Source organism: Danio aesculapii, chromosome 7, assembly GCF_903798145.1.
Source record: "Danio aesculapii chromosome 7, fDanAes4.1, whole genome shotgun sequence".
Classification (NCBI taxonomy): domain Eukaryota; kingdom Metazoa; phylum Chordata; class Actinopteri; order Cypriniformes; family Danionidae; genus Danio; species Danio aesculapii.
The window spans coordinates 48395315-48408899 of record NC_079441.1 but is presented as its reverse complement, the minus strand read 5'-3'; the positions used below and the strand labels follow the sequence as shown (position 1 = coordinate 48408899).

At 37.0% G+C, this 13585-nt stretch overlaps 1 protein-coding gene across 3 annotated transcripts in view; it reads left to right on the top strand.

Annotated features, from left to right (window-relative positions):
* brsk2b (BR serine/threonine kinase 2b) overlaps positions 1-13585 on the top strand; it is a 317532-nt gene that overhangs the window by 250800 nt on the left and 53147 nt on the right. For all 3 annotated transcript variants that reach the window (XM_056462041.1, XM_056462040.1, XM_056462039.1), the window contains exons 5-6: positions 6732-6848; positions 13414-13447. In XM_056462041.1, coding sequence (XP_056318016.1) covers positions 6732-6848; positions 13414-13447 — 151 coding nt within the window. The remainder of the gene's footprint in view (positions 1-6731; positions 6849-13413; positions 13448-13585) is intronic.

Here is a 13585-nt window from a genome sequence, read left to right as displayed (position 1 = left end):
CTTTTATGACATTCACAAGATGCTACTCTGAGGACATATAAATTAGGAGGACATGTAGTGATGAAAGAAAAGAGATATTACTGACAAACTGTTCATTAAAACCTGAATGAAAGTGAGGGTTTGAGTTATGTTTCTGCCACAAGGATCTAGCTAAATGTCATGCTGTCTGGACTGTTTGTTAATGGCAAATGTATGTTGACTAGCTGTGTTTACCTAGACTTTGACACTCAGTTTGTTATTAGACTAGTAGCTCAGTCTAAATAAAAGAGTCATTTGCTACCACATCCAATTTCCAATTTCCTTTAGAATGGTGTGGTTTAAACCTTTTCCAAATTGATCAAAACTACATGCAAAGATCTTACAGAATTAAAACTAAAAGTAGAAGAAAGTTTTCATGTTCAAATGCAGTTTTATAGAAATGACGTACAGGTATGACACTAAAGTGCTTCCTGATAAACATATTAGCATCAAAAATCACCCATTTCAGGCTTTTTCTGTTGTGAAGTATTGAAGAACGGAAATTTCTGACCTATCCTTAGATGCCTTGTTCATATAGTGCAGGTCATTTGTCTGCTTTATGCATGCACATACACGTATGCACACGCACAATAACATACACTGTGTTTAAACTCTACAGTATGCTCATGCAGGATGTGTCATAGAGATTGAATGATTGATATTAGAATTAACCAATAGGATGAAGTGGTGTGGGAACGACGACAAGTTGAGATGTGGTTTTCGCGTGACATATATTAAAAAAGACTAGAGTGTTGTGGATGTTAATAAAATAGTATTTAACAATAGAATTGGGCTAAGAAGACTTATTTGTTATGGTGTCAGAAATTCTGGAGACTTAGGAGATGGCAAAAATAACTCCACTGCAGAATTTTACTTTTGAATGGCCTCAAGAGTGGGCCGCATGGTGACAACGCTTCACCTAAATCACTGCTTAACACTAGAATTGGGATGGGAAGACTTATTTGACAGTATGTGCATGTCATAAGGTCAAATTTGATCTCAATCATATGGCAAATAAACACATACTTGACTGTTCCCTTAATTTACAATTCATGTAAACATAATGTTCACATTCATCTGACTGGAACTAAAACTGTCCATATAGACCATTTCAATGTGGTGATGTCATTGGTCCATAAACATATTCTGCTTGTCATTAATCTATTTCATAACTGTAACAAGAGGGAATTCAATCAAAACTTGATGGTAAAAATTAAAAATTTTTAGAAATTAAAAATATAAAACAGGAAATATGTTGCATTGTTTTTGTTTACATCCCTCAAAACGGTCTAAAAATATAGCTACTGTTTTGTCAGGCACCATACATCATGTTGAACAGATTGTATGTCGGTTTGAAATTAATGCCCATCAATCTGCAAAATGCCAATACACTAGCCAATTTGATGCTTTATGGTTCATAAATTGTTATATATCTTTGTGTGTGTAATAGTTTATAAAGTAGGCACACTTGACTTTCATTGATGCCATCATTACTGACGCAAAGCGCATGGAAGTTTTATCATCATTAAATGATATGCTGGGAAATTGTATTTTGCATCCTCACATGATTTTTTGGGTCACTTTATTTTGATGGTCCATTTGTTACATTGCATCTACATGCCAACTAATTCTCATTAGATTATACGACTATAAGACTGTTGGGTTAGGGTTAGGGTTGGGGTTGGGGTTAGGGTTAGTGTAAGTTGACATTTACTTGCAAAAGTTTCTTATAGTCAGTTAAATGTCTGTTGAAGGAGCAGTATCAACAGATATTAAGCAGACAGTCTACTAATACTCAAATGAGCCATCAAAATAAAGTGTTACCATTTTTTTTTTGTGGCATGATTTTCATTATCATTAACAGACTGAGGAGAGGCTCCAGTATGAAGAGTTGAAGAAACAGCTGATCACTTATCACTGATCACTACATAGTTATGAATTGACAGTCTGTCAGCTCAACTTCAACATGTTTACCATTAACACTGGAGAGATCTAAATTTGTAATTTGAAAATAATAAGAGACATTGCTCACCATGATTTACTGTTGTAAAAGCTTTTCTGCGATTCAGAATCTGATTGAAATATTTCTAAATGCAGGCTGCTATTTTGAAAATCTGATTCTTTCTGACATTCGCTAGGAATTCTGAATGGCCTTCATACAATGTTTTTGTCAAATTTCAGGCTGCGCTCTATTTTTAGTCCTAGTGATGTTGTTTCCGGTCTCTCCGCTTCTTTACAAAAGGTCATTTCTTGCTCTTTGAAAGATGTCTCTTTCTGTTTAAATGGCATACAGCATCGCATGCTGTATATATACACATAGCCATTGGATCAGAGATTTCATGCTGAATGTTAAAGCTGGAAAAATAGACCTACGTTCAATGAGTTCTTCATATTTATTAATTAATTAATTCAATTATTCATTCATTCATTCGTTTAACGTATTCATTAAATATAAATATAATGCTTTAACTGTATGTACAATGCTTTTTTTTTTATATGGAGGGCGGCGACACAATGGCTCCGTGGTTAGCACTGTCACCTGGACCAGTTGGCATTTCTGTGTGGAGTTTGCATGTTCTCTCCATGTTGGTGTGGGTTTCCTCTGGGTGCTCCGGTTTCCACCACAGTCCAAAGACATGCTCTATATGTGAATTGAATAAACTAAATTGGCCATAGTGTGTGTGTGTGTGTGTGTGTGTGTGTGTGTGTGTGTGTGTGTGTGTGTATGTGTGTTTCCCAATACTGGGTTGCAGCTGGAATGGCATCTGCTGTGTAAAACATATCCTAGATAAGTTGATGGTTCATTCCGCTGTGGCGACCCCTGATTAATAAAAGGACAAGCCCAATAGAAAATCAATGAATGAATGAAATTCTGGAGGTTAAAAGCAAATGTGTACACAGGGTCTGTGCCTCAACTTCTAAATGAACCGTTTGTAGTAACATCATTCTATTACATCTACTTCACAGCAGGTCACTAGTATTTTCCTCAAGGAGAGATTGTGTTTATTGGTTCTATGAACTTCTGCTTTGTCAAGGAAGATAAAGCATAGGCCTACCCATTACATACAGATCCATACAGTGCCTTCATAAAGTGTAATGTTGAAGGACCAGAGAACAGCAAGCTAATATTAGCAGAATGGCTTGTCTGGACACCTCAGTTTCCACAAACCACTGAGCTGTTAAATGCCACATACAGTACACCCTTCTAAGTGGAACTGCCTAATGGTTTGGGGGCAGGGTTGCCAAGTCCCAGACAAATTTCCAGCCTAAAGCCAAATCAAAACCCACCAAAAGGAATGAAAATCCCTCCACACCTTTGCATGATAACTGAAAAAAAAAAACAATTATATTATATATTATATTATAACAAATATATATATATATATATATATATATATATATATATATATATATTCTTGGATTGAAAGGTTCTGTCTGTTAGTTGCCATGTTTTGATAACTTGTCATTGAACAAAGAGTCATCCTTCTGAAACTGTTCACTTTCGTTTTAATCATTCCTAATTATGTGCCGCATAATTAGACTTCCTTGCACTTCATGCATTACAATGAAGGCCACAGAAGCAAAATGGCTTAACAGCCGACGGTCCCATGCTCTTACATGATAGCTTACTGAATGTTTTTGTAGCGTATTTGCAGGCTTGAATTGTGCAACATCTGACTATGTTTGAAACAGGCAGATGAGTTCATTTTGCAAGGATGTTTATGCTTGTGTCTGGGCAATACTTACATGTCCTACCCTGAGATCATTCAGTCGGTCCTGCATCACCCAATCAGTCTCTCGCTGGCAGCTAATCAGAAGAGCCTCTCAGTAAACACACACCAGTATTGACTGGCACCCCCATGCTATCTTTCCATTACCGAGAGCTCCTCCTTCCCCATGGTTGCCTTGGCATGGGAAAGATGAATCAATCTCGGTTGTAAAAAAAAACTTTATTGCCGGTCTGTGTTTAACCTTTGCAATAACTTAGCTACAACTGGGTGAGGATGAGGAGAGATACCACTTTTATAGCTGGTGCTACAATCCGACAGATGTTGTGACAGTTTTAACATATAGAGCTTTTACTGTAGAAGCTTTTGTTGTTACATTGTTTCTAGGTCAATATGGCTAGGAAATACTACTGTACGAATTATTATTAGGATTACTCTTACATTCCGACATAATCTATAACATGGCTGCAGCAGGCTCAGTGATATTACGCTAGTTACAGCTAGTAGCACTGCATAATATCAATTTGTGTCAGTCTTAGTACACAATGTAACTACAGAAGAGTCAAGATAGTGTAGGAAAATTATCAAAACCCTTATTTGAAAATTATGAGTGAGATGCTAATGGTCTAATCCGATTGAGTGGTCTAATGATTTGAGATGCTAATGATCTAATCCAATTCTAATTTGATGCTTTGCTAAGCTAAGCTAAAAGAGCCCCCACTAGATTGGGAGATTTGCTGAATGGATTTAAAAATTGTAAAACTCAATAGTTTAACTCTAGGTAACTAGAACCTGTCCCACCCCTCCCCCTCAAAAAAGTGGAATGTTCCTTTAAGGGGATAATGTAGTGACATTGTTGGGGGTTTGTCTGAAATACAAGATCCATCTCTGATTGTCTTCCTATCTTGAGATCATGTAATTACGTGCCTGGACAGATGTTTTCGTTTCTGCTAATGTTCACTATAGTTGCAGATGGTTGATGAGTTCTCAGAATGATCCTTGCAGTTTGTACTCATTGCAGCAAAAGAAGGAGGGCGGTATTAGTTATTGCGGCAAAAAATAGGAGGACGGTATTTTTGGCTCAAGTCACGTTTTGTAGCCAACCAACAATTATTGCCCAGTTGCTGTTGCCAATCCATCCCAAATGATGAGCCCCTGTAAATGCTCATCAGCTCTCAGGTCACGATCAGCTGTCTTTTGAAAGATACTTGACGTGTACAAGCTGCTTTTTGATCTCTTGGGCCTAAAATGGTCTTGTGTTCCTCGATCACTTAGCCGCTCAGGATGAAAGGGCTTCGCTTCTTGACACTGGCACAGAAGGCTCTGCATTTTTATCTTCAGATCAGAGGATTTCACAATGGTACAAGGAATCAAGATGTTTCCCCTGATGTCTGATCAAGAGATTTGGGCGTAAATCTGATTCTTGCAGCTTAAATAAGTAATAAAAAATAGCCAAGCTGGATGGTTCAATAAAAACACAAACATCTTCATAGAACCTTGTGCTCATAGGAGGGTTTTTAGTGAGCTGAAAGTTTCACTTTTCTTGTTCAAATGTTAGTAAAAAGGGAAGAATGGTAGCTAGCTCTCTGCAACTCTTGCATGGTCGCCCACTTAAGCTAAGCAGGGCTGTGCCTGGTCGGTACCTATATGGGAGACCACATGGGAAAGCTAGGTTGCTGCCGGGAGTGGTGTTAGTGAAACGAGCAGTGGGCGCTCAACCTGCGGTCTATGTGGGTTATAATTCCCCAGTATATTGATGGGGACTCTGTACTGCTCAGTGAGCACTGTCCTTCGAAAAAAGAGTAGGGGTTTATCCCCGGCAGCCTGGCCAAATTTGCCCACTGGCCTCTGTCCATCATGGCCTCCTAAACATCTCCATATCATAATTGGCTTCATGATGCTGTCTCCTCTCCACCAATCAGCTGGTGTGTGGAGTGCGGTCTGGCACAATATGGCTGCTGTCGCATCATCCAGGTGGATGCTGCACTCTGGTGGTGGATGAGGAGATCCCCCCCAAAAAAGTGTGTAAAGCGCTTTGAGTGTCCAGAAAAGTGCTATATCAGCCTGATCTCTCGGGAAAACGTAAGTATTTTACGTTTTGTCAGTTTAGTGGCTAATTCGTCGTACGAAATTATACGATTTTAAAAAGGACCTAACCCCACACCTAAACCCAACCGTCATTGGGGGATGAGGAAATCGTACGAAAATGTACAAATTAGATCGTACGAATTCATACGATTTAGCCACTAAATCAAAAAGTTACGAATTGCCGTGAGATTGTGTTGGCTATATATGTGAGCAATTGTTATTATTATTATTATTATTGTTATTTGGAAAATTGTATTAAAGTGTTTTGCTTTTAACATCCTTTAGTGTGTAATTTTGTTTAAAAATAAAAATAAAAATCACAGACTTGGGTGGACGGTTTGTATGTGCTCAGAAAACTGTTTGTCTGGAGTTTAAACTGACAAGTTTAAAAATTGTAAGCTAAGTTTTGAATGTCAGTATCCGATGAACAATCTGTAAAAGCTCCACCCTCTTCTGGAAAGGGGGCGGCAGCAATATCTCATTTGCATTTAAAGGGATGCCAAACAAAACATGTTTTGCTTCCACATTTATTACAATAAGCAATAACAAATGATCTATGATGTATTTTGAGATGGCAGACATATTCAGGGGAAATTTGAGGACTACATCTTGTGAAAAGTGCATAATATGTCTCTTAATTTTTTATGTTTATTTTTCTTAAATTTTTTTCAAAAGCATTAATCTTTCTGAGGTTTTTTTTTTACTTTTTGTTCCTTATTTATATCCTTGCAGATAGAAACATTGCTAGGGTTTGTATCAATTGCTATTTTATGTATTTTTGAATAGATTAATTAGTTCACAATAGCTCTTACTCAATAAACAAAAATAGAGAAACTCAAAAAAAGCTGCTATGTGTGAATGCTTAATCTGAAGTTTGTTGTTTCTCGTATTTTGCAGCCACAGAGACCTGAAGCCAGAGAACCTGCTGCTGGATGAGAAGAATAATATCAGGATAGCAGACTTTGGCATGGCTTCTCTACAGGTTGGAGACAGTCTCTTAGAAACCAGCTGTGGGTGAGTCATACTCTAGCTTCCAACAACAATTACCAGTATATGTGAAGCACTTGTTTCTCGTAAAACAAGAAGCTACCTTCAGAGTTTAAATAGACTGTATAAATTATAATTGTGTTCAGTTATGTTTCATTGGGCTAAAAAAAAGATATTTTTAAAAATGCAAATGAAAAATTATTATTAGGGATGCACCGATATGGATTTTTTGGCCGATATCGATAATCGATAACTCCAATTAAGATTTGGAGGCTGATAAAAATATTTCAAAATGTTATATTTTTATACAGTGAACAACTAATTTTATTTTTAAAACTTCATAAAAGTTTGATCTGATCTAATGATCTGAATAACCTACTCAAAGCAATAATATTTAAAATTGCAAGGTGATTATATTGACCTATATTCACAGTTTCATATAAATCGGCATGTCAGAAATAAATGATTTCCTTTTCTTTGCATAGCAATTTAACATGCAACTTGACTGTTGCATAAAAATAATAGTTTAAATGACAAAATGGGATTTAATTAACAAACAAGTTAAATAAATATATTTTAATTAAAATGAAAGAACTAAGAACTGAAACCAGCTCAAATGTTCTTGAATAAACCGTGTTACAGTAATGTACATATGTACAAATATATGTAATGTCCGAAAACACGTTTTGAGAGGTGTTTTGATAGTTCACGGCCATCGTACAAAGGAAAAGCTAAATCCAGATAGTATTACTTTAGAAAATGCAGCATAAATTTGTCTCATTTGGCATTTTAGATTCTTTTGAACACACGTAGGTGCTGCTTGTCAATCAGACAACACTTCTATGTTTATTCTTGCTGTCAATTGCCAGAAAAATAATCGATGAAAGGTTTATGATAAACTGCAGTGAGTTTGAAACTAACTGCTGGCACTACATGATGCGAGTGCACATGAAGCGTAGTCAGATTTTGATACAACACCTGAGCATTGATCGGAGATGACTTTATGACAAACACAATGCATGACATAAAGAGAGAATGTGGTGGACGGTTGAGAACCCCTATGCTGCTGTTTGAGGTGCTGTGAAGGCTCTGTCGGCTCACTTTAAACCCCTTTCACACATACAGACCTTTTCGGAAAATTACCGGCAATTTTCTGTCTGTATGTGTGAACAGGCCCTTTTCGAAAATACCGCTAAATTAGTTCTGTCAATTTTCAGGAAATTACCAGTTAATTACTGGAATGCTGCACTGTGTGAACGCAGAAGCAAAGAGCTTGATTCTATGCTTCTATGCTCTTTGGCAGAAAGAGAGCGTTAACGTGTAGAACGCGCTGATGTGAGATGTATACAATCATCCAATCAGAACATGAACAGATGCATTCACGTCAGCGTTGTTTATGAAAATAAAAGCCTTTGAATATTTTCCAGACACATTCAGCTGCTAGATGTTAGTCAGATAGTGTTTCTATGTTTCTTCTTAATGCCAATTGTGTCAAAAATTATAGATAAAAGCTCTGCTTCAGTTGCTTGACGCATGTGCATGTGAAGTGCAGGAGTGCTCCGGTGAGCGCCAGCACACACACATATTATGTACATCTCCAGTGTCACAAAATTTATCCATCCACAAAATTTGTAATGTAGTCAAATGTGTAAACATTTAGCTGCGGTCATTGCTTCAGCCTTTGGATGTCTCTGTGATAAAGCAGCTGCATGAATGCTAAAGCTTTAAATAAAAGTGAAATCAACAAAAGTCGACAAAAGTCTGATCTCTTTCATGTGTGCAAAAACAAGCACATCCGTTTAGAGGTCATTTCTGGTTATTGGTGTCAGAATTTAGCAGTATTTTAGAATGGTTGTGTGAATGGTCTTTTCCGGAAAAAATCTGGAACGTCCTCACCTGTGTGAACAGCGCTTTTTTGAATTTACCAGTAAAGTGGTACCGGTAATTTTCCGGATATTTACTGGTATCACTGTGTGAAAGGGGCTGTGTGTGTGTGTGCATGCGGATATGCGCTCATTATAGTCAATATGAATATGCCGATTAAACTATTCAAAACCTGACTTTAATTTATTTAGATTAAGTTTTGGCATGAATTTGATCGTTTTATTCACATTAAATGTCGATGTTAATAAAAAATTTTAAAAAACGAGCAATAGTATCATTCCGTTTGAAAGTCTTATGCACTGATGCACTACGGATGGTGAAATGGCTCAGTGTTAATAACTTGAATATCTGACGTCTAGCACCGAGACACAGAGGCACTTCCTGAACTGCTTCTATTAGTGAAAAAACATGAACATGATGGCCTGACCTCGCTCTGGCTTTCGTATCCCCTGTGAATGTGTAATGCATGCCATTAGAGGCCCCATTATCAATGAAAACGAGAGGGCTAGGTGCCACGGAGCACAGCGCATTATCAAAGATAAAGATTAATCAAGACTTTAAAATCCTCCCTGAGTGACCAGACCATAGCTTTGACTTGAGTCGGTGTGCTTCTGCTCCTATTAGCCACCGCTAAAATGGTTCCATGCTTTTGATGCTTTCTTCCGACAGGGGCATGTTGTAATTATTGATCGTGACTTTCTCATCTCTAGGCGCAGATATGACAGTTTTTAATTAAACTCATTCATCTTTAGCCCCTTCATATGCTGTCTGCCAGACACAAATGTATTCTGTTTACCTCGGTTAATGGACCCAATTGAATTTGAAAGGGCTAGACCCTTTACATGTGAGAACAGCAAGGCAGGGGGACCAACACTGAGCCTTCAAGTAATATCTCTGTGCCAGGCGTTCATTCATTTGTTCATCTTCGCCTAGCCGATGGACTGACCTAATTTTGAGAAAAGCTTTAGCTGTGAAAAGCGTCTGCCAAGTTTGCAACCCAACTGTAATTTTGACCAAAGGGGTAGTTACATACTGTATAAAATGCCCAAGTCCACTTGGAAATCCAGTCAATTTAATTAGATCCCCCTCCAGAATTTCCATTCAAGTGAAACTAGATTACCCACAGTACAGTGTAAAATCCCCTAGTACCACTGGTCATATTTGGACCATTACTCTAGGTTTGATAATGCCATCAAAGCTGAGGATTTTGTTCTCTGAGGCAAAACCAGCACCAACTAACTAGCACAAAGTTAGATTAGCTCAGAGTGAACACCGTACTAATATCGAGAGAGAAAAACAGTGTATTTTTGACTCTTTAACCAGCGTCCCTCAAGCCAGACCATCAGCGCTTGAGAAATAACAAAAATATCTTCAAAAAACCATGAACAACCTCTTGGTCTGTATGAGTAATTCTCTCCATCAGGGTCTTTTCACAACAGCTTAATCACCCCCCGTGGCTGCCTTGATTTGCCATATCAATCCTCCCTCATGTTCCCATCATAGGGGATATCCATGACACACATACAGAAAGCAGGCTTCTGCAGAAATATTCTCATTTCACTGCTCAAACTGTTACTGTGGTGTAGTTTGCAAGATAATGAGCTGGAGAGGATTTGTTTATCGTGCTTCATTTCTTAATGTAGTTTTATTAATATTTTGACTGCTGGGGAATAACGTTATAAGGTCATAGTAATTATGTTCCGTCACAGGGGATCTGTTTTTATAGGGTAAAACCAATTTTTGAGTCAATGTTTAAGTTTAAATTCACATTAGTCAATGCATAATATCTATAAGAAATTAAAAATGTACATTTTTAAAGTATTAATGTGACATTATTCATGTACTAAGAACATTTTAACACTAAAATTGTATAATCTCTGCCTAATTTTACACTGAAAATGACTTACTTATAAATGAAAAAGGTGTCCATCAGAGATGTAGGTGAGGGTTTTTCTTTACTAGAACATTTAAGATGTTAAAGCTGAAACTGTGGTTCATAAAATTCAATGGTTTCCAGAACTTGTGTGTGAAAAAAGGATAACACTTTAATTCAAGTACCAATTCTTACTGTTAACTAGTGACTTATTACCTGACTATTATGAATATACTGTCTGTTTGTACTTATAAAGTACATATTTTGCATAGTTTTATTGTAGCTTAATAGCTATTAATAAGTAGCAAACTAGAAGTTTATTGAGGAGTTAACCATAGTTAATGGTTTGTGAATAGAGAGAATTGTACCTTAAAATAAACATAACATACACAACCTGACTAAAATCTTGTCATCAATGCCAGTTGTATGGGGAACAAATAATACATTGACTTGTAGTTGATCATTTGGAAAAGTGGCAGAAGGTAGATTTTTGTGATGAATCATCTGTTGAACTGCATCCCAATCATCACAAATACTGCAGAAGACCTATTGGAACCCATATGGACTCAAGATTCTCCCAGAAATCAGTCAAGTTTGGTGAAGGTTACATTCAGTATGGTGGCATGCGAGAGATACAGAGTGGATGTGGTATTTGTGCTGCCCATTACATTACAAACCACAGCAGATTATTCAGCAGGATAGCGCTCCTTTTCATACTCCGCATCAAAGTTCCTGAAAGCAAAGAAGGCCGAGGTGCTCAAGGATTGGCCAGCCCAGTCACCAGATATGAATGTAATTAAGCATGTCTGGGGTAAGATGAAGGAGGAGCCATTGAAGATGAATCTAAAGAGTCTTGAACTCTGGGAGTCCTGCAAGAACACTTTCTTTTCCATTCAAGTGATTTGAGTCATTGCAGAGATGTATGGATGCAGTCCTCCAAGCTCATGGAGTCATCCACAATATTCATTCTTTTTCCACTACTGGACATTATTTCTGTTAAGTGACAAGACTTTTGTCTAAGTAAACTCAGACCTTACTGTCCTAATTAAAAAATTAAAAATCAAGGCATGATCAAATTTTATTTTGGTAAAATAAGCATAATCTAGAGGCTTTTGCCTTTCATATAAGCCACTTCTGATATCAAATAATCAACTAGAAGTCAAGTTATTATTTGTTGTTCCTAAAAATTGTCGGCAAGACTTTTGTCAGGTAGTGTTTATAGGGAAAATAAAATGAATACCTGTGGCTTTGAGTTCATCATTTACTCAACCTTCATTTGTTTCACACCTGTTTGAGTTTCTGTCTTCTGTTGAACACCAAATAGGATGTTTTGAAGAAAGCTGGAAACCTGTAAACATTGACTTTCATGGTATTTGTATTTTCTCTTATGAAGGTCAATGGCTACCGCTTTTCAGCTTTCTTCAAAATATCTTCTTTAGTGTTAAAAGAAACTCTTAAAGGTTTGGAACCACTTGAGGCAGATTAAATAGTGAGTAAATTTTCATTTTATTTATTTTTTGGGCTGAACTATCTCTTTAACCTTTCCCCTTCTTTAACCTTTTTGGTGTCCCTTAAGTTTGCCCCTTACTTTAGTGTCAAAAATGACCGGTCCATATTACTTGCTCTTAAATTAGCACTGAAGAAACATTTTTCAAAACCAAATTTTTATTCAGCATTCTTTAGCTGTAAACAATGTCTCAAAGTAGTGTTTAACATAAGTTTTTAGAATTAGACATAACATAACTGCAGTGCAAATACAAAAAGTAAGTGAGTTGGGGTGGTGAACAGTATATGGGGATGTTTTCTGTCTGATGGATGAATATTGTCTGGATACCCATTTCCTATGGTGATTACTTTTGACTGGGAACAGCACAAGTGTAACAAGGTTGACTTAAACACACACTTTTGTATGTTAAAATGCGTAGTGTGGAGGATCTCATAAGGCCTTGAGGCAATCAGATGTAAAACACAATATTTAAGAGTGTTTTAAATTACAAATTGGTCAGATTTGACCCACGACAGGAAGGTTAAGAGGTTAAATGATCGGTCTGCGCAAGAAACTGAACACTATTTACATCCTTCCTTTAATAAGCCTCAACTGTTGTTTGTGCATTATGAATGGGCTTTAAAAAATGTGCAAAACAAATGCATCTCTGAAATACCCAGACACATTCACAGAAGCTATATTGCTTTGATTTATCTCTCATTATTTTAACAGTAATAGCTTATATTTCTTTCCATCCAGAACGAATGAGGTACCAACAGTGTTAAACGCGCACAAAAGCGTTGAATTGGCTGAGCGAGAGCATGTTGCATTAACCACTTAATTTAGTATAAAGCCTTGCAGTTTGGTGCTGGAAACAGCAATAATAGCTTTCACCCAGAATGAGCAGTAGTTACGTTTTTAAAGCAGAGAAAGTAAAGCATCAATACATACTCAATATACATAATGCTTTATGACACTTGCGATGAAGAAACAGGCATTTACGCACTATACAGAGAATTGCTGCTGAAAAATGGAGAAGTGCTTCTGATGATGTTCCACGCTGTTAAAATATATTACACAATGCAAATGATTACAGACCTGTTTTACACACTCCCTGCAGAAAGTCATTGCAGTTTAATGGTATATCATTGGATCATTTGACAACAGCATGTATAGGGCGTTTAGACAGTTTGTCAGAAAAGATGGTGTGAAGATCCTCATGCAAATCTCATAGAGATGTTACTGAATTAGTTTACCGAATGTTTTCTCATTGTTTAAGTCCTCTAATGGGTGTTTTTGCCAAGCTTGGGTGAGAAGCATGATGATATATTGTCTTGTTTGTCTTGCAGATCTCCTCACTATGCCTGTCCAGAGGTTATAAGGGTAAGTATGTGCTCTCAGTAATGGAGTTTCCACTGAATCTCTCTCTTTTACCTCTCTCTCTCTCATTCAAATGAGCTTTGTTGACTTGACCTACACAGTATTGCCAAAGCATAGTTCAAAACATGAATAATAAACTAA